This window comes from Calypte anna, chromosome 1 (genome assembly GCF_003957555.1).
Source record: "Calypte anna isolate BGI_N300 chromosome 1, bCalAnn1_v1.p, whole genome shotgun sequence".
NCBI lineage: Eukaryota > Metazoa > Chordata > Aves > Apodiformes > Trochilidae > Calypte > Calypte anna.
Genome location: NC_044244.1, coordinates 117038909 through 117061429, shown reverse-complemented (window position 1 = coordinate 117061429; position 22521 = coordinate 117038909). Strand labels below are relative to the sequence as shown.

The 22521-nt window shown below is 37.5% G+C and overlaps 1 protein-coding gene across 4 annotated transcripts in view; it reads right to left on the bottom strand.

Annotated features, from left to right (window-relative positions):
- The window catches only part of TAB3 (TGF-beta activated kinase 1 (MAP3K7) binding protein 3), a 47791-nt gene that overhangs the window by 13853 nt on the left and 11417 nt on the right, over positions 1-22521 (bottom strand). The window contains exons 2-4 of one of the 4 annotated variants that reach the window (XM_030445885.1): positions 5970-6158; positions 2064-3198; positions 1746-1883 (exon numbers count right to left, since the gene is read on the bottom strand). In XM_030445885.1, the coding sequence (XP_030301745.1) occupies positions 1746-1883; positions 2064-3198; positions 5970-6071 (1375 nt within the window). In that variant the 5' untranslated portion in view covers positions 6072-6158. Of the gene's footprint in view, positions 1-1745; positions 3199-5969; positions 6159-16958; positions 17017-22521 lie in introns of all 4 variants that reach the window. The other 3 variants (XM_030445895.1, XM_030445878.1, XM_030445871.1) reach the window with 3 other exon arrangements.

Sequence of the window (22521 nt, the reverse complement as noted above, 5' to 3'; positions counted from 1 at the left end):
TGAACCATTCTCTATGTTTTGAAGTAGCATAAGTCATCCAAGTAGCTTAAGAGATCACAGAATTTTAAGAGCTGTATAATTTTCCAACATTACTATCAAACCTTGTCTTTATGCAACTCCTACCATTTAATATCTGATATGACTACTTTACATAGCTTCCCACTGAATTTTAATATAACTCAAACATGACTCATGCTACAAGAAACAGTGGAAGTACAGACATCAGAATGGATTTTTGCTTACACTTTCCACAATGTTTCATGTTCACAAGAAAATTAAATAAACTTGCTCCCTACATTAAGCTGTTAAAAATACACATCTGTGTGGTTTATTCTTCTAAAATTTATTTCTGTCAAGAGTTCAGAGTGCAGCAACACCAAAGGAAATAATGAAGTCTCAGTTGTGGAAGGTATTATCACAAAAGCATATGCCCCCCAAAAGCCTACACTAATGAGTTTTGTTTTTTTGGTTGTTTTTTTTTTTGTTTGGTTGGTTGTTTGGTTGTTTTCTTCTCCAAAATACACAAAGCTATCAAAGATACAAAGGGAAGACTAGATTTCTCCATTTCAGAATGTGTTTTTCTCAGTTATGTGAAGCTACTTACTATTTTCTCATACAACTGACAAGCTTTTATGAAGCTGTAATAGGAACACAACCAAAACAAAGCTTACAACCTAGGAGTTAACAACCTGCTGGTGTCTGTTACCTCTACGTAACATTTCTAATTGGCTCTACCAGGTATAGAACCACTCTTCATTGATGAGTTAGAATAGCTCAGAACATAGAAAGTGAAATTAGAAATCAAGAACTCCAGGGCAGCATTATAACAATTATGTCAATCTCTAAAGTGAAATGAAGGCTAGACAGAGCAATGGAGCAACAGACTTTTCCAAAACAAATCCAAAACCAAAGTTCATTCTTCAAATAATAGCCGATTACCATTCTGTCATTACCCCAAATAATTGGTTTGAATGCTTGCATAGTGATAGATTGCTCAGTTTTAAATGTTTCACATCTATACAGCAGATTACTCTGAGGAAAGAGTCTTCAGCAAAAGGTTAGATTTCACCATTTTAACTCTTTTTTACTAAATTAATTCTTTGTTTATATGTCACTTTAAGACTAGGTTCTATCACTATGCAGCAGAACACACATCCTAAAATTTGTCTACTGATCTCTTCCTTATCTCTGAAAACTCTTTTGATTATGTTCTTCAAAACTATGTAATACCTTTCAAAACAAAAAAATTATTTGACACACAAAGTAATTCTGGCTGCAGTCCTACCTTTACTCTTGCACTTACTACTCTCTGGCCTAAAGCAAATAAATAGGATTCAAATTCCCTGCAGAAGTTATTGCTTCAGGTTTGATAAAACACCCAAGTACAGAACAAATACAGAATGTAAGAAAAAGCACATGTACATTTATGACATTCTTCAATGTAGAATTTACAAAACAATCACACAGTATATGAACAAACCACTTACTCTTATTACCTGCAGAGTTTTCTTTTAAGAAATTCTCCCAACATCAAAAGCACAGAAACCTTAATAATCACCAAAATTCTTTATGTATTAGATTGAAATTTGGTAAAACATTTTTTAAAAACCAGTACAAACGCTCTGATGATTTTGATGTAATTTCCATTATTTTCTGAACAGGTTCAAAGTTTCTCACTTAGTAAGTACAAAATCAAGTTGAAAATGCATTTTACACTAATACAATTTGCAGAGTGAAACATTTACCTTGAGTGTAAGCGTAGTCATCTGATCCAGAACTAGAACTTCTCTGATACTTATGGCTTCCTTTTTCTCCTCCAGATCCTGGGATTACAGAAATAGGCTGAATAGGTTCTGGTGCTGCAGAACGCTCTTCTTGGTCCACTAAATTTAAAAGATTCTCAGTCGGTGCTCGACCTACTGTGATTTTAAAAATGGTTGGGTTTGGCTGAGATACCATTACCCGAGGAGACTGTGTTGGTGCACCTGTAGGTCCAGTTGGTTGAGTGTAGGTAATATATACTGGATTAACACTAAATGGAGGTTTGGGTTGACCTGACATACCTCTTGATGGAGAGCTTGAAGGGGGAGTAGTGGCTGTATAGAGTGGGTGCTGGTTTCGTTGAGATGGTTGATTACTTATTGGCGAAGGACTTCTGTTCATTGCAGTCCCAGGTCTTTGTGGTGGCTCAACTGTAATTTCTATTTTATTCATGGAACCTTTGGATAAACTAGGTCCAGCAAAAGGAGGAAGGTATGATACAGAGTGACTACCTTGTTTTTGAAAAGTCTGGGATGCTTGCTGATACGGATGGGGTGGGACAGTTGAAGGACTAGGAGGCATGAAAACATGTGAACTCTGATGACCCAACTGAGGAGGTTGAACTTGGTGTTGAGGAGAGCCAAAGGGAGAGGGGCACTGGGATGCCGGTGGTGATCGAAAAGCTGATTGAGGGATCTGAGGTTGTTTAGGAGAATACTGAGAAGGTTGGTAGTTCTGTTGATGTGGATACACAGGTAGAGGTCGGGGAGTATAATGTGGAACTGGGCCCTGTGGCGATGAATGCCACTGTGCATTCTGAGGAGTCTGTCGTCCTGAAGAACTTTGAGATGTTTGTCTTATATAAATAGACCCAGGAGTCCCATAAAGATTGCTTGGAATCTGTGGAAGAATTTGTAGAGCTCTGGGTACGCTCTGTCCAGAGGGGAGGTTTTGTGATAATGTAACAGTAATGGGATTTGTACTGTACCGAGGTATGTGCATATATGTGGGAGGAGGGCCTTGCATAGCAGACGTGTTCATTCCTGGTTGTATGGAAGATGGCTGTGGAGGTGGCTGTGGAGGAGGAGTAGCTGCATTTCTATTCTGGTCATTCATGAAAAATGGATTGTAACTAGGAGAAGCTGCCACAACAGCGGGAGCAGAATGTGGTTCTTGAGCTAAGCATATCAGCTGTTTACCTGCTGTGCGTTGTGGATCTATATGTCCATCACTTGAACTGTGTACCAGTGTACGACCACCATTAAGTTGAGCTCCATCCCCTGCATGATAGCTGGTATGAGGATGAATACCCAGGTTAATGTGCAAAAGGCTATTTCTATTCATCCTGGTGTCATCAGGGCTGTGGTACTCCATATATAAGTATTTGTTGCTCTCCTGTGCAAGGGCTCGACAACAGGCATCTAGGTTGTTGTTGTTCTAGGAGTAAGAAGGGACACCTATTATTGCCTTGCAATACAATTTTCAACGGTCTATCCAGTTGGTTGAAAAGTCAGTTACAGTTCTTTTCTAAAGGACTGATTACAAGTCAGTCTTGATGACTTTCCCAAAATTTCATATAATTTCACTAACAGACAAACACACATACCCAGCATCTTCTCAGATGTAGACCTACTACTGAACATGACAGAAGACAATTAACTTAATTACGTATGGCTCTACATACACTTCTCCATGACTACTTCTTCATGCCAAGCTTCCCTTCTAGATCGCAGTGGTCAATGGGTATATTCAGATGTACCACAGAAAAATGCTGAAGATGTGGGAACCTGACTTTATAATAATAGCCATCACCACAGTGCCAAGACAGCAATCACAGAAAAATTAACTGCTACCATCAGCTAACAGCAATTCATTTGTATTCCATAGAATCACAGAATTCTCATGGTTGGAAAAGACTTCTAAAATTACCAAGTCAAACTGTCAACCCAGAAAAACAAACCATACCCACTAGAGCACATCCTGAAGCACTACATCCACATGTTTTTTAACACCTCCAGGGATGGTTACTCCACCACCTCCCTGAGCAGCACATTTCAATGCTTGACTAGACTTTCAGTAAAGAAATTCTTACCAGTATCTACTCTAAACCTTCCCTGGTGCAACTTCAGGCCATTTCCTCTAGCCCTACTGTTATTTACTTGAGATAAAAGGCCAACACCCACCTCATTACAAGCTCCTTTCAGATAGCTGTAAAGACTGTAGTATTATCTCCCCTTCAGCCAGGAGAAGAAGTTTAGTTCTCCATGCTAAACAATCCCAATTTTCTCAGCCTCTCGTGCTAGGACTTGTTCTTCAGACCCTTCACCAGCTTGGTTGCCCTTCTCTGAACTTGCTCCAGCACCTTAATGTCTTTCTTGTAGTGAGGGGCCCAGAACTGAACACAGTACTCAAGATGCAACCTTGCCAGTGACAAAGACAGTGCCACAGTCCTGCTCTTGTTGGCCACACATTTCTGATTCAAGTCAGGATGCTGTTGGCTGCCTTGGATGCCTGGGCACACTGCTGGCTCACATTCCCTGGGTGTTGACCAGCACCCCCAGGTACTTTTCAGCCAGGCAGCTTTTTAGCCAGTCCTTCCCAAGTCTATAGCATTGCATGGGGCTGTTGTGACAGAAATGTGGGACCTGGAATTTGGCACTGTTGAACATCATACTACTGGCCTTGGCCCACCAATCCAGTCTGTCCAATTCCTTTGCAGAGCCTTCCTACCCTCAACACTCCCACACAACCTGGTGTCATCTGCACGCTTACTGAGGAAGCACTCAATCCCCTCATCTAGACATTGAACAAGACTGGCCCTAAAACTGAGCCCTAGGGGATACAGCTTGTGATCAGCTGCCAACTGGATTTAATTCTGTTCAGCACAACAGGCCTGGACAGCCAGATAGTTTTTTACCCAGCAAAGAGCACACCTCTTTGTGCCATGAGCCACCAGCTCCTCTAGGATAACACTGTGAGAGACAGTGCAAAAGGTTTTACTTAAGTCCAGGCAGACAATGTCCACAACCTTTCCCTCATCCACTAGGTTGGTCAAGTGGTCAGAGAAGGAGATGAGGTTGTTACAGTAGAACCTGCCTTTCATGAGCCCATGCTGGCTCAGCCTTATCCCCTGGGTGTCCTGCACCAGCCACATGAACACACTCACAAGATTAAGCTCTCCGTAATTTTCCCTGGTACTGAGGTCGAGCTGACAGCCCTGCAGTTCCCTGGATGTGCCTTCCTGCCCTTCTTGTAGATGGGAATCATATTGGCAAGACTAGAGCTGTCAGGGACCTCCCGTTTACCAAGACTGCTGACAGATGATGGAGAGAGGGTTGGCAAGCTCCTCTGCCAGCTCCCTCAATACTCTTGGTCAATTCTATCCAGCCCCACAGACTTGTGAGTGTCCAGCTGCCATAGCAAGTTTTTAACTGCTTCCTCCTGCATTATGGGGGGAAGTTGTTCACACACTACAAAATTACAGCCACAGCTATAAGTAAGCCTACTCTTCTGCCAGGGTACAGGCAGGATGCTAATAATAGCTTCAGCACGTTCACACACAGCAGTTTATCACATCAGGGTCCACCTCTATGGTCACAGAAACATGTAAGATCTGGTTTGGCCTTATATTAGACTCCTGAATCTTCCCATAAATAGAAGGTATTCCCAGATGACCACAACTTTGAAAAATGACTGGGTGGTCACTTACTATCACTTCCCATTTGTGACTTCAGGTGATGAAATGCAAAGGGGGGAAAGGAAGAACTGTCACCTGACTTGAAAACAAAGAAGTAAAAATAAGCCTTTGGACAGCTAAGGCAAAAAGATGCCATGAAGACATAAAACCTAAACAATGTGTCATTGTCTGCTAAAATCTCCCCCAGGATATGTATGTTATTTGCGTCACTTTCATCAATAATCATCCCATTAGCCACTTTCTTTCATATCTTGTTTGCATACATTCACAGGTTGCATAGACAAGGAAAAACAGCCAGCAGGAAAAAAAAACCAAACAACCACAAACAGAGGTGAAGAATGATAAAAACCTTTGCACAAAAAAGAGAGGACAAAAATGCAAGTAGTGTAATCTTCCATCCTTTCAAAATAAAACCAGAGGAATGAAAATATGTGCTTCATGTATACTTTAAAAAATAATTTTATACAACAAAAATTAAATACATAGACTCTTAAAAAGCTTTTTACCATACCTGAAGCATACACTGAGATACCACTCCTTCAGGTATCTCAGGGAAACGTTGTCGGAGATCATGGAGTACCTGCACATCAAGTTGTTGACTGCTCTGCGCCATGCCAGATGGATGGTGTTCCAGATTACCAAAAACCAGAAGTCAACAGGCCTTCCTATGATTGTGGTCTTCTGAGGCTTCTGGCATTTTCTGGAAGAGGGAAAACACAATCAATTATCTTTAAGCCACTAACAACCTTTCTTCATTTCCCAGCTGTATACGTAAAAGAATTACAGTATTCCATTTTTAGATCTAGGTACCAAGAGATACTGGCTTAAACACAAGACTGGGAATCATCCTTTCTCAAATTCCTAATATTAAAACAATATATTACAGGTATGTCTACATGACATTTCACTGGAATGCTAGTTCAGGTCTTTACATAGTCCCAGTGTGGTACCATGTAGGCGTAACTTCAATTAAAATGATTACATAAAATGGAACTGTTACATATTTACTCCCAGTGGAATTCTGAAGAGTTTGTAGAGAAGTCTGAAGTTATAGCAAAGTATGCACGCCTGTTAGTTACAACCTGCTAGAAATAACAGGCTGGAAAACTAAGCACCATTATACAAACATACTCATCTAGAAATAGGGTCCAGACTTTTTCCCCTTACATCACTACAAATTCAATAAATTAGAAGCAATTTCTGTGAAACTCAAAAACAGTTAAAGACAATTTAAAGAGTCCTTTTTAGGATTATGATAAACACCTATTTAAGATTTTTGTAAAGCATCTACGAAATTCATACTAATATGATTACTGACAATAAAACCTCTACCCACTTAAGGATATGTGAATTTAATGGCAAAAAGACTCTGTCTGAACTTCAGTACTACTAGAAGGCAAATACTGTCTGAATCAACAAATGCTTTTGTCACTTGTGGCTTCTAATCACAGCAGTAATCAAAAGTCATAAGTAAAGATTCACAAAGACTTTGCACAAAGGTGGTGCATGACATAGCTCCTGTATCACATCTACTGTTGCTAAACTTCAAACACCCTTCCAACATTAGTATTCGACTGAATTCTGAACTGCAGAGAATGTAGTGTTGTGTTCAAAAACAGAACTGAAAGTCAGGTACAGCAGAGTTGGTGTTCAAGTAGTATATTAAGCTACTCAAAGATCCATGTTTAAATCATGCTTATCCCAACCTCAGTGCAATCGTGGGTGGCACACAGTACTGGTATTCTGGTCAGCTTTTACATTTAACTCAGCTTCCAATACCTGTCTAGAGCAATACAACAGATCAGTACAAACATATGCACCCCTTTAGGTACAAACTTCAAGAGTTTCCTGTATCTTTCTTGAGAAAGTCTCTTAAGTTTTCATAGGCAGGAAAACAGAATATATATTTTCAAAGAAATTTTAAAATGTCAGCTTTAGGGTGGGAAGTATCTGAAATATATCAGTATCTGAAATAGAAGATAATTATAGGAATTTCATTTGAATGAACAAAACCCTTTGTACCAATTCTCTCTTCAAATACAAATAAAACATGGGTGAGCAGACTGGAGATCCAACACCAATACATATAAAGTTGTTTTACAATGCTTTTACAAACATTCAAATTAATAACTTCTTTGATGTTTTTCTAACACTTCCTGAATATGTGTAGTGACTAGAGATATAACATTCAAATGTAATTGGCAGCTATTGGCCAACTATGAATTTTACCACAGAGTTCTCTTCTAAACATAAATAATAGATAATAGAAATTTCCATTCTTATTTTGAAGAGCTGAAGCTTCTAGCCTTTACAGATATACAGATGGTCTTGAAAAGTCTACAAGTAACTCCAAATAATTGTCTTAAGAAACACAAACAGACAGTCATTCAGATCTCCACAGATTCCATGACTATACTAGTGTACAAATTTGTTATTTTTCAGTCAATACCACAAAATGCACTACTGCCACATCTAGGAGAACAGCATTTTGTCTACATTGTCCAGCATTTATTTACTGCCTATTATGCTTGACCTACCTAAAACTGACTGCACCTTTTCCCCTTCAAGCTGTCAAAAAACAGCTGGAATACATTACATGCTTCTCATGTTGTTCCATAGCAGCAGACAAGCAGAGAAACAAGGTGTTCAGACAGCCAAGGGTCTGCAGCACAGACTACACAGCAGACAAGCAGAGAAACAAGGTGTTCAGACAGCCAAGGGTCTGCAGCACAGACTACACAGCCGAGATGTTTGCACAAGAGATCCAACTGAGCCACAGGAAACCAGGAAAGAATTCTTCAAAGCATCTTTTTTTCACAGCATGCACAAGATAAGGGACATATTGAGGTGGCACTACACTACCAGACTTGTAATTACTGAAAGATCAGAGAGTAGAGCACATCAAAAAATAACCCATAGTGACAAAAATCCCAAACCAAAACCATCCAAGCCTGAAAGTTTTATTTCATCTAAAACTTTCAAAAATGAGGATACCCAAACTCTAGTTGAAAAGTATTTCACAAGATTGGAATAAATTAACATTGCTACATATGTTGCTTGAAGAGGTTGAATCACGGGACTGAGACAAATTGTATGAGGTTTAACAAGACCAAGTGCTGGGTCCTGAATTTCTGTCACAAGCCTATACAACACTACAGACTTGGGGAAGAGTGGCTGGAAAGCTGCCCATCAGAAAAGGACCTGGAGTGATGGTTGACACCCAGATGAATATGAGCCAGAAATGTGCCCAGGTGTCCAAGAAGGCCAATAGCATCCTGCCTCTTATCAGAAACAATGTAGCCTGAAGGAGAAGGAAAGTGACTGTGCCCCTGTCCTCGGCACTAGTGAGGCTGCATCTCGAGTACTGTGTTCAGCTCTGGGCCTCTCACTTACAAGTAAGACATTAAGATGCCACAGCAAGTTCAGAGAAGGGCAACCAATCTGGTAAAGGGTCTGGAGAAAAAGTCCTAAGAGGAGAAGCTGAGAGAACTGGAAGTGTTTAGTTTGGATGAGACTGAGGGGAAAGGAGGTTGTAGTGAGGGGGGTGTTTGCCTCTTATCTCAAGTAAATACCAATAGGGCTAGAGGAAATGGCCTGAAGTTGCACTGGAGAGGTTTAGACTCAATATTAGGAAGAATTTCTTTACTGAGAAAGCAGTCAGGCACTGCAAAGGTTCCCAAGAAGGTGGCAGATTTGCCATCCCAGAAGGTGCTAAAAAACTGTGTAGGTAAGGCACTTCAAGACATGCTCCAGTGGAGATGGTGGTTGTTTTTTTTGTTTGGTTGGTTGGGGTTTTTTGTTTGTTTTTGTTTTTTGGGGTGGGGGTTGGGGATGTTAAGAGCTGGAAGCAGTGATCCCAGGGAGATCCAACCGTGTGATTCTGTGATACATGGCACTTTTAATAGGAAAAACAAAGGATGTTGTTGCAGAATTGTTTCTGCTGTGTTAACACACAGAAGTGACCTCAGAAGCCACTAGTGAATCTTGGGGACTATGTAAAGCATGACCCAAGTCCTAAAGATGTACACTCTCACCAGTTTTCACAGCTTTTACATGCCCAAATTACATGTATGTAAAACCAGTATCTTAAATTCAATATTCCTTCCTTAAACCATGCGTGTACCTTGAAAGTTAGAAAAAGATCAACAGTTCCACCAATCAATTCATGCCCCTTTTCTGAAAGACTGAATAAAAAAATAGAATTACTGTAGTCTTGACAATTTCCACAGACATGTTCAAATATATAGAGGAGGAGATCCATTTTAATACTGTTACTTTTTAAGAACTGATTCACCTAAAATTAAGGTACATGAATCATCAGTAATGAGATCAAAGTGAAAAACAAATTTGGTTAAAAATACTATCTGGAAGTTTATAAATTATGTACTGATATACACTTACACAATTACAGTGTATGCAGCAACTAAAATAATTTCCGAGTGAATTTCCAGAGAACAAGTTAGGACACAGGAAGTTCCACCTCAATATGATGAGAAACTTTCTTATTGTGAGGGTGATGGAGCACTGGAACAGGCTGCCCAGAGAGGTTGTGGAGCCTCCTTCTCTGGAGACTTTCAAACCCTGCCTGGATGCATCCCTGTGTGACATGCCTTAGATGATCCTGCTTTGCCAGGGGGTTGGACTGGATGATCTCTAGAGGTTCCTTCCAGCCCCTAACATTCTATCATTCTAAGTAACCTAGAAGGCAGTATTTGCATCATCATTTTGAAGTTAACTGTTAGAAGAGTTTTATAATAATAGTTGGGCCTTGAGGGATAAAAGGAAAAAAAAAGTAAGACAAAATACAATATAAACAAATTGGTTTATAAAAGCAACACGTCAAAAGCATTGTGATTCCATACCTTTTATGTAATTTTTTCATCTTAAAATATTATTTAAATCTTTAGATTATAAGGATGATAAAACACAAGTGGATTAAAGTACAACCAGGTAAAGAATCTCATTTTTTCTTCGGAATACTACATAAACATAACTTAAATTTCACTGTCCTGACTTCTGATCAAATGGATGCTGACACCAACAGATGAAAAGGTGATTTATTGAAAGATACTCACATGAATGCAACCCAATAATTGTAATTTTTTCCCCATTGTTCATTTCTGTTTGATTGAAGTGCTGATAAATTTTGGCCTTCAGATTCATAAATGCAGTAGGTATCTTTTTACGTAAGAACCCAGGGAAATTCTTTCAAACACTTGGAATGGACTGACAGGCTTTTAGCCAAAAGGTAGAAAAGGATCCAGGGAAAACTAGTGAAGCTGGATCTTCTATTCTTCATAAACATTGAAGGATCTCAAGATATCTTGAAATTTAGGGGGACAGAACAGTAAAACAATATCAACTTCATAAATACAGAATCTTCAGAACAGAAAGAAGAACATCAGTATTAACATAAATCAGTTAGTTGCCAGAAAAATGAACATATGTATCATCTCTACCTAACAAAACTTACTGTAGAGACATTTAAACTCACTGGTAGTAAATGTGAAATATCAATTCCCATAAAGTTATACAATCCAAACTCACGACAGTAATTTCTAATTGTTATCTGTTTAAATACAATTTGCCAAGACCAACATTTCATTCCTGTTTATAGTTCCTACTGGTATTTAGGCATGAAACTCCAGAATAATACTGATAACAGTATTACTCAGACCTTTATTCCTGTTCTGAGCCAAACAGAAGAGCAATAATGTCTGAACACCCACCCCGAACAGGAATTTTCCTTATTTCTGTGGTAATGAATAGAGGCAGAATTGTGAAGAGCAAAGACAGGAACTGATAAAGAAATAAAAAATTAAATTCTAAAATTCAGTTGCATTAATCTAGGTCAGTATAGAATTTTACTTTCACAAAAAATGTCAGGGCAAATAAAAATGAGATCATGTCCAGAAGAAAAAGATTATGTTCTTTACATGGAAGATCAATAATACAAGCTTGACACTCATTTGGAATTGCTTTACTAAAGCAGGCCTTTTTGTTTTCAAAGCCATGCTGTAACTAACTGGCTGCACAGCATGAGTTCTGAATCTGACACTTGAAATCCTTTGTTTTAAATATATCTGTAAAATGGAAAGAAGCTGTGAGCACATCTTATGAATCATAATGCTTCTTGAGGGAATTTCAATCCATTAGACTTTTCTCTCAGTTTGGTTATGTTAGCTACAGTTCCTGAAATTACTGTTTCAGTTTTGTCATTGCATTTCTTCTACTTACTTATATTGCTGAAGTTGGCCTCAAGAGTAAATTATTCCACCATTTTGAAAAAATCTGCTCTAGTCTGAAGAGTGTTTTTGAAGAACACAGACCATGCTCAAAGCACAAAACCCCTACACTAAAAGACTTCCTTTACAAAGCAATATTACTGAAATACAGAACAAACTTGGAGGACGCAGTGTTTAAAAAGAAAAAAAAAAAATTAAATAGATCACAACTTTTCTAATATAAAATTGAAAAAAAATGTTTGCTTGTTTGGTTGCCTAAGAACATATATTAGGGCATTCATGTTTCAACAATACATACTTCTAGTTTTGTAAATTCAAGATGTGTATTATTATGGAAGTAATCCCAACAGAAAACTGGGTACTTACCTACAATGTTTTCCTTTACCAGACACACTGAATAACAGATTTTCTAAATAATCTATTAATTTTCCCAACCGTGAAAATTTTATTGTACTCCTATAACTCAAAAAATTAACCTGCATTTAAAAGATTCACCTACTTACTAGAAATATCTGTATTAAATCACATGGTACAAGATAGACAGTGGAAAACATTCCACTTCTCACAAAAGTAAAATACCACCTATGTTAGCTTCAGCAACTAGTCCACAGCATTATTTGGGAATTAAAAAAAAAAAAATCTTGATAAGTTAGGCCCCTATAAACTGTCTTAAAGGGAAATTATGTCAAAATTTTTATTTATATATACATCTGTATAACCTGCAAACCATTCAGTGAAGTACGCATTTGTTACAGTGTCTTGAATGGCACTACCCGATTAGCAAGGACTGCTTGGAGGGCAGATGTCAGTTCAGCTTCTGGATGTGGACAAACTTCCTTCAGAGATTTAGCTACAGTCCTCCAAGGATTCCCAGATTTACTGCATATGAGTCAGCATGAAAAAGCAGCAAGATCAACTGTAGTGAGTTACAGCTTGTAAATAAGTGAACATCTTTCTCCACCTTCCTTCCTGGTTTGTCAATGCAGCTGAACTAAACCTGCTAGAACAACAAAAATATTTTTTTAAAAGAATCACATTTTGTTAGTTTAATAACCTTACACACCTACACACACCTTACACACCATAACCTTACCTTACAATGCACGACCTACAGAATATATCACACCACTGTGGAAAGGAAGAAAAGAGGCTAAAAAAAGATGAAAAGGATACAGGACCAGGTATACCTGCTTTTCAGCACAGGTAAGCCAACTGATCAATTAAAGCCATAAATATATATATATATATATATATATATATAAAATGCACCTTTACGTGAAACAGACTTGGAACAAAAGAACCAAAGCTGTTCTTGTATGAACAGCACTAAATCAAGATGGAGATTTTGCCAAGTGCTGTTAATACAGGAGTTATTGGAATAAGGCTGTGGCAGGAAGTACAGGAAAGCTGTCTATCAGGTGAGCTCTTAAGGTATACCACCAGCAAGAGGTCAGAAATGAATCTATACTTCAAACTCCACCTAGCTTCCCCACAGCCCATACAAAATGCTCCATCCACTGCTCTCTACAAAATTCTTTCTGAACACTATGATAGCCCACCTGATGACAGGCAGCCAGCTCTTTATCACTGATACACTTTGTACATCTTTGTTGTATCTGTACTGAGAACATGCTTCCAAAGGCTAGAATACCCTACAAACACTGCCAGTAGTAAACCATGAGCAGATTAGAAGGAAATTAGATCAGATGACAGGTTCAGAATGCACTTTATTAGAGGAGATATTAATATCTTTTGTTTTTTTACCTAACACTATTTTAACAAGTATGATTTTGGCCAAAATCTACATAACTACACAGTCACATCCCAATACCACTTCTGTATTTCAAAACTCAAGCAGATGTTAAGGTGTATTATTAATGTGGTGCTTCCTACAATGCCTGCAAACATACAGCAGAAAAGCTGATATGCAGCAACATTTTTGTAAATGAGCTTGTATAAAAACATGAGATTTGAAGATGATGATTCAAACTGAGTAGCTCTGCACAAAGGATTAACTAAGCAAAAATCTAGTTTTTAACATCTCATCCCACACATAGCTACCATTTGATAGGCACCTGCACTCAATTACAGCCTGGTAAGCACGGCTGGCATGTGACATGGCTGCAGATGCAATCACATAATCTCACCTCTAATCCTTGAGCAGCCTCTGGAACCACTGTTGGTTTAAATTCACAAGTGCCTGCAGAAGAAGATTAAACTGACTGCACGTAGTTTAAATTCAGCACACTATACTGACACTGGGAATAACAAAGAGAAAAAAAGGTACAGTTTCCATTTCTTTAACCATTCAAATAAACAAGAATAGTTGACTAACATTCCACAAATGACAGAACACATCAATCCAGCTAAGAATTTGGATTGCTCTTGCACAAAGGAAGGCAAATACTTTTATGGCAATGTGACACCTTTATAAAAATTTGCTAGCTGGAAGATCTTAAAATCTCAGAAACACGAGAAGCCAAACTGTTACAACAGTGCCAAGAGAGCATTTTTTCATCTCAACCATATTCAGTGACACACACACTCTATTTAACATGATGTACTGCAGAAAATAAGGATTACTTTTCCCAACAACAGTACAGCTAAAATAATTTTTAGGATTATGTATAGCTACAAGAAACCGTCTCCCACCTCACAAATCTCAATGACCATTTGTTACAGAAGCTTTTTTTTATTTACAGGATGCAATATATCCTACAGCTTTGGAACTGTACTGGTTCACAGAATAGGAAAGACACACAACAGAAATCAAAGAAATTTTGTCAGTTGATACCACCATAGTAAGTTATACAATGCAAAGGGAAAGCAGTCAATATTTAAAGCTGAGCTGAGCATGCTGGTGTCACTGCTCTGAATGAGTGGCTACATCACTAAAAACTTCATGGTTTGGCAAGCTGGTTTATAATGAACATTTGTTTACTTGCATAAAAGATCATCATAAGGTTCATGAAGCTCTTGGATAGCAGGAAGGCAATGTGAAGCACAATAAAGAGGTATAAAGCAAAATAAAATTAAAGGCTGAAAGGCTGACCAACTGGTCTTTTATATTAAGGTAAAGCTCTACAAGCTCACCTCACAATTCTTGGTTTGATATCCCTGTTTAGCCATACAATAGTTACACAGTTGGGGTATTTGATGGGCCTAGAACAGCTTGGAGTACTAAAATGGAACATTATTTCTTTAATGCCAGCATGATGAGCATACTATTACCTCACATTGATGAAATGGGTGTGTGAAGCAATGAAGACTGTAATTGTTTTTTTCTTTTTTTTCCCCCCCTCCATAGCCCAAACTTAAGCAATATTAAGTTTTAGCCATGTTTGAAACTATTTCCATAGATTCTATATATGAGGAACATCGTGATACAATGTGGTTCATCTAGATCACATAAAAGCAATATGCAGTTCTCAAGATAAGAGAAACCTAGATGGAAGAAATCAATTTTTGGCACAAGAATGGCACTATCTAGAAGCAGGACTCAGGCATAATAACATCTCATCTGTGCTCTGTTGGCAAGCATACTAAAGATACAGGTTGTTACTAAAACTAAAATATCACATATTTTGTGCTGCTTTATGTGTTTTGTTATTTGCTTCATTTTTCTCACTTTCACTACAGTTTGTCATCTTTATAAGCCATCAAATCTAGACGGAGTAGTGCTATCATTTTACTGTTCTTCCTCTTCCATTTATGATAGGAGATATGAAAAAAGAAAAGAAGGTTCCAGGAACAACACAAACAGTTTAGTCTTTACACAGATTAGAAAAAACCCTAAAACTATCAGGCACTTAGACACCAAGTTGCCAGGCAGGCAGACTCAGAGGTAGTGCTCTACACATTCAAAATAAATCACATATTATTCTGTGGCCTTGGTCATGATTAAATTTCTGCTCTTTAAGGCAGGACTAGCATTTGGCAAAAGGAGACCTTATTTATTCTTTTACTCCAGTGCTTTGGAAGCAAGAGAAAAGGAGTGAAAATCATCTCTACCCTACATACAAGCTTTTAATAGCTACATGGAACATTACACCAGAAGATATTAAAAACAGAATGGTAATGAGAAAACTCCATAATGGGAACAATGATACTCGTTTTACCAAGCAGCAAAGATGTTTGTAGCCAGTAATTCATCAGCCAACTAGATCACAGAATCAAACTGTTTTGGGTTGGAAGAGACCTGGAGAGATTCCTAGTCCAACCCCATTGCTGAGGCCAGGGCCATCTTTCACTTATCAGATTGCTCATATCCAGCCTGGCCTTGAACACTTCTCATGATAGAGCATCCACTTCTCTGAGCAGCCCATTCCAGTCTCAGCACTATCACCATAAGTAACTCCTTCCTCACATCTTACCTAAACCTCCTGTCTTTCAGTTTAAAACCACTGCTCCTTTCACTACAGACCTTGGTAAAAAGTCTTTCTCCATCTTTCTTGTTAACCTCTTATATACTGAAAGGCCACATCAGATACTATTAAATACTCATTAGGAATTTATGGTTCTCTCACTCCAAGGAGAAACTAGAAGCAGCTTTTGCTACCTAAAAAGGTTACAAGAGAAATAAGTTTTCAAGGCAAGCAGACAGTTCAGGAGGGATGCTACTATGCAACAAGTGCTGATTTCCTGAAGAGTTCTTCAGAGTAAGAAGTAAAAATCAAAACTTGAAGCACGAGTGAGTTTGTATACCTCACAGACACCCTAAGATTAGCACAAGTGTTAAATTAGCACCAAAAGCTATGAAGATGATGCCTTTCTTACCAGAACATATGATCTATTATTATTGACTTAATGTGAAATGCAGGCTGTGGAAAAAAAAAAACCTTGCAGTTAAAAAGCATACTGTCAGAATCTCTAATTCATAAAATCCAAGCATTAGTCCAGTTCCATAATTATGCCAAATTTTATTTTGGCTATTATAATCTGTTTTTGGAATCATAACAAGCCAGAAAGGAAGCAAGAAAACATGAAAAGCATGGAAATAGGTCTGCTGCAAATCCATTGATCAAAAACTTCAGCATTTTTTTTGAGTACAGTCTGTTATTTCTCTTTCCACGTTTAACAATAACTAGAAGCTGAGGTTTATATCAGAACAAAACTTGGCTAAAAAACCTTGCAAAAACACTGGATGACTGCTTAACACAAAAATTATTCTAGCAAGTGACCTTCTTTCTCAGAGGTAAGAGAAAAACATTTCTCAAACAAGCAATGTCTGTGAGTATTGCTACAGAGGGAGTTACCTGCAGGTCACCAGGCTGAATGTCAACCAGCTCAACAGGAATTCAATGCTGTTCCTGCCTAGGAGACAACAGTTAATAGCTTCTACACAAGGGAAGTGATTCTCAGCACTAGTTCCAGTTCCTACATCACAAATTCATTGAAACATTTTGAATTTGCTTGTAAGACATTAAAAAGGCTTTGTTGCAAGATATATTTATTTACACTGGTAAAAATACAATGAATCCTTCCCCAAAATCAACACCGTACTTACTTTTGCTGGAGTTCAGAGCAGTAAGTATTCATTAAAACCACAAGTTTCAAAAAGACTGAAGACAACAGTCATTTAAAAAAAAAAAAAAGTATTAACCAAACTGGCATTAGAAAACATAGGACTCACACTATTTCAGAGTTAATTACACTCATAAATCAACTGTTACAGATGCAAATAGCTACTCACATTATTAGACAAAAAAATGCCTCCCCCACTTTTCTTCACCTTCTCACTTTAATTTGGACTTCTCTCTACTAAAAAAAAATATTTCCTGTAAAAAAAAAATTATTTGCTATCAATCTGTAAGAAACTACTGTTCTTCTGCAGAGTAAAAGCAACATAATCACATTAGTAGTCTAAGCCTGTTGATGCTTCCATAAAAGGCTCACTGCTGCACTTCATGCACTCAGGGCTATACCATTTGAATTTTTAACCAGTTATATGATTTTCTTGGGTGGCTCAGCAAAAAACTTCTTATTGAAGAAAAATCTTGTCCACCCTCTCAGAGTCAGTTCAGGCTGTGCAAAAACTACTACCTTCTGTTAAGTGTGCTACAGATTAGACACAGGATGAGTGTCTTATTGTAACAGTTTAAAAATTATAATTTATTTATGCTACCACAGAAAATTTGATTTTAATTAAGCCATTCTTAAGATAGGAAGAGGACAAAAAAAGTTCTAAATCAACTGTCTAAACACCAAGTTTCCTGCTTCTGAAATATCCCTGACAGACTTTTCTGATGGCTAGCAGTAACAGTGCTGTAAACAACAGTTAAAAATAACCAGACTCCCATGCTTTCCCTGTTAAGTCTCTGATGAGTTTTTATATGACAAACCTTGAAAATCCTCTATATCGAATAAACTGACTGAACTGAATATCCCCCTTTGTTAGTAATTGCATTTACAGAGAGCAGTACAGAACAGGATGCAGACAATTTCTGTAGCACACCTAGTCTTAAACTTTCATGTTTTTTCTGCATCAACAAGGAAATTATTGTAAAGGCATATTTACACTTGCAAAGAACTATTCACTTTCCTGCAGATATAAAAGGAGATGCTAACTAGCATTATCAATTTAAATGACCTGTGTAAATTTATTAGCAGTCCATGTGACAACAGTGCAAAAAGCAACATCTACTGAAAAAATTGTCTATGTAGTATGTTAACTACAACTCCTATACCCAAAATGACCAACTGAGTAAGAAAATGGTTCTGAGAAGCATGAACATCTATGTAACAGTGGTTTTGACCTGACTACTATCAGCCTTATTTCACTTTCACCACCTCAAAGCAGAAAAACCCTAAATTAGAAAGAAATGGACTTGAGTGAGGGGCCAAGAAAACTTCATTTCAGGTTCCCCAGCAAACACATAGTAATGCAGGATATGACTCCACAGAGAGGAAACAGAGGAGGGAAGTGGACAGGCACGTATAAATGGGAACAAGAAATACAACAGAAATAAGGAGAGAGTAGACAAAGAACAAGGAACAGGCAGGACTCAATACAGAGCAATGCAAAAGATTATTAACAGCACGGAGAAATATGAACTACATACTCCTTACACATAAGAAAAAAAATCAACTTTTACTTCTAAAGTTTTGAATTAATCTTTGGTGGTCTGACTGCATAAATTTATTTGACATTACTAAATGCTATAAAATATGGTAGACAGTTTATATGGCATGCCTGTCTACCATTCCAGGAAAATCTGTTAAGATAAGGAACACAAACATTGCCTACTTTGTGACATCTTCTGACAAACCTGCATGAATAGCCACCCATAAGGAGTGTGTATTACAAAAAGAAGTAATATTAAGATGTTACACATAACATCATATTAATTTTATATATTTTATCTATATATGCTTATTCCAATATATATATGCTTATTCCAAATAATCTATAATCGTATGTGCACATCTATAGATGCTTGAGTGTGTGCAATAGTTGATTAGTTACTGTACTTAATTTCCAAGCAAAACAGAAAAGATACCTTCAAATAAAAACACCCTGTGCCAACAACATATATATTTACACAGGTGTGTATGTAGGTATATATCTTTATATATACAGATGTCATATACACCCCTAGATTGAGCTGCTTCTCTTTTGCTTTTCGGGGCAGAGAGGAAAGAATGCCTTAAAATTAAATTTAAGATTTTTGTTTCTTCAAAGTTTTTCTTTTAACGCTACATTCAGCTTCCATTAACATTATTTTAGGATGAAAAAATTTCTCAGCTTAGCTCCAGGACGACTTTCTAGGGAGATGTGCCTTAGGTACTACACAAATGCAGACATTTAAAATTTTAATTCTGCACCAAATTCAGTCTTCTCTTTATAGAGTACTACAGGATTAAAAAAAAGGCTTGTAGAATGAAAGTTGTATCTCTCATTCTGTAAGCAAGGTCTGTGTTATAACTGATGCAGAGAGAAACCTTGGCAGTATAAGGTTATGTGTAATCAATTGAGACTTCAATGAAGCTGTAGCTGCCATCTGCAGAACTGATTCAACAGCAAATCTCTATGAGGAAGTCTGTGTACTTCACATCCACTTGTTCCATGATCTTAGGCCAGAAACAGGACAAGCCAAAACAGATAATGGGAAGACCAGAAGATGAATACAATTGTTCATCCTAAGATGCATTGATGCATTCCTGCCAAAATTGTTGTACAGCTTCAAAGAACGTGAAAAGCATCCAACAGCTTTATTTAATAAAAGCTTCAGAGTGTCCTCTCACTTACAGAGAGCCTGGCACCAAATCAGGTGCTTTAATATCAGGGAAGGCAGGCTGAGAATACAGACAGCAGCAGTAAAAGGGCAGCCCCTAACACCAAACTTTTCCACAAATGGTATTACTATCCACTTCACTGTGTGCACTGGACAGGGCACAGGACTGGAAAGGGATTTTTCTAACAATGTAACATTAAATTAGAATCTTTATAAATTACAGCCACTCACAGGTCACTCATAGCTATTTAAAAGTACTGACTGATTCTAAATACTAAGCTTTACCTCCCTCTTAGAGGCTTTCAGTCATGATTTTGGTAGGTTAAAGAAAACTGTGTTTGCAGTCCTGACACCCTGGTTACTCAACAACATTGTCTGCAAAGGCATGTTGTCAGTATTCAGGTCACCAGTCATAACATTTGTTTATTTTTTATTGCCTGGTACCAGGCCAGAAAAATTCAGATCCAAGTGATGAGATTAACACAATTCCTGGCTGGAGTATGCATGACTTTTTACATACAATTGAGTATAAAAAGACCAATTTTGTGATGATGGAATTAGAGACTTCTTTTGCAGCACCTGTGATCACAGCTACAGCATGAATGTGTTGAAAAACTCTGTGGCTTTATAAAATCAGGCTTACAGTTTAAAACTAGAGAGACAGGTTTTTACTACTATCCAGTCTTATCACACCTGACACTGTGTGGCTGGTGGACAGTGAAGTGACAAGAAAATTTCACTGTCATCAGGTACAGCTACAGAAAAAAACCCATAACAGGTATAAGTCTGAATATGAGGGAAAAAGGAATGAATCACACTTTCTGAAACTTTCAGAAATAAGTAGTATTTGGCTTTTGAAAGCATTTCACCCAAAAAATCTATATTCACAATTTTAAAAAATATCTTATTTTTATTCAGTATGAAAAATATTTTTCCAAATAGAAATTAAATGTGCACGTTAAACACTTAAACCAATCAGCATCTCTCTAAAGCTCAATCACTTCCACACTGATCTGTCCTCCATTAAGATGGGAGGATAAACTGCTCTGATTTCATTTCCCTTTTAGGAAGCTACCCTCATAATCCTGCTTTAGAAGATGAAAAAAACAGGGCTCAAAGAAAGCTTCAACTTTAAATAATTACTAACTCACTCTATTATCAAGGAGATTTGAATTATTTCATTTCTCTAAAACAAGAAGATGCTGTCCAGCAGCTCAAGGTAGGTGAATCCTCCAAAACCACTGTCCTTTTTTTGTTTTGGTGAACCTCTCCATTCTTGGAGATATGGAATACATGGAACATATGGAGTCTTGTGGATAACTTGGAAAAATAGTAGCCAAAGACCCACCTGAAATATTCCTCACGCAATATTAAAATTGCCCTAGAATTTGTGTTGTGCTCAATGCTATTTGTTACAGTTTAACACAAACCAGGACATTATTAAGAGTGCAACAGATATCCATCCTACAGTTTTTGTGTGGTTGCAAATGCAAGCTACAATAACTTAAATGTCTTTCTTTCACCTGATAAGGTACGGTGGTTTCTTTGTTTAGATGCTGTAGCAAAGGAATGATGGCATTAAGTTAGTTCTTTAACCAAACTCCCTATTTTGTTACTATTAAGAAGTGGATGTGTCCATAGATTTTTGGAGCATGCCCAGCTCTTCATTTAGACACTAAGAACTTCAATTTGAAACACAGGTCTTTTTGTCCAGCTCCCTGGAGTTTCAGAAGAAAATCACTTGCTGAGAACACAGAGGAAGAAAATAAAGGTCATGTATCTCCCTGCAAATCAAGTGCAGTCTTGCATACAACAGGAGGTTAGACAGGAGAAAAATCTAAAGTTTAAAATAATTTATAGCCATCCTGCTCTTGTCTTGAAGCCAATAACTTACAGTGTCTGCCCTAGACACAAGCAGCACAAAGTGACAGATTTCTACATTTCAGAACCAAAAAAAAGCAGTTGAAAGCATAAATACAATAAAATAGCATTGTAATCTGATGCCTTGATTCTGCAATCATAGCATGAGTAGTTACATCCTCTGCTCAACCAAAGAGCCCAGTGACTTCTGCAGAATTCTTACAAGCACTGAACACAAAATCACAGCTCTAAGCCTTTGCATGACCTGGTCTCAAATGCATGCTTTGGGTCTTCTTTGCTTTTACAAGAGAGGGAAGAGATGAAAGGACCTGCAAATACAGTGGTGTTTAAGCACAAACCTTATTCAGAAAGGTATCTATTTTGTTCTCAGTGTCATTCATTCCCTACAGGACAGAAAGCTGAGCACTACTGTAACAGACTCATTAAATTAGACTGAAGATCATCTGTAGATTCTCCTGTTCCTTCCTATTGCTAGAGAAGGATGTAAATTAAGTATTCAGATACCTCTGTAAGATGAATGATGCTTTGATGCAGATTAAAAAAAAATAAAGATAATTCACCTTTTTTAAACCCTTGTAATAAACAAGTAATTAATTGTTACTTTAATGACTCTTTCACCAGTTTTCCATTGTAATAAGCTATATTCATTACTGTTTTAAGTTTAAATATTTTCTGGCTAAAAAACAGTATTTACCTGAGAAGC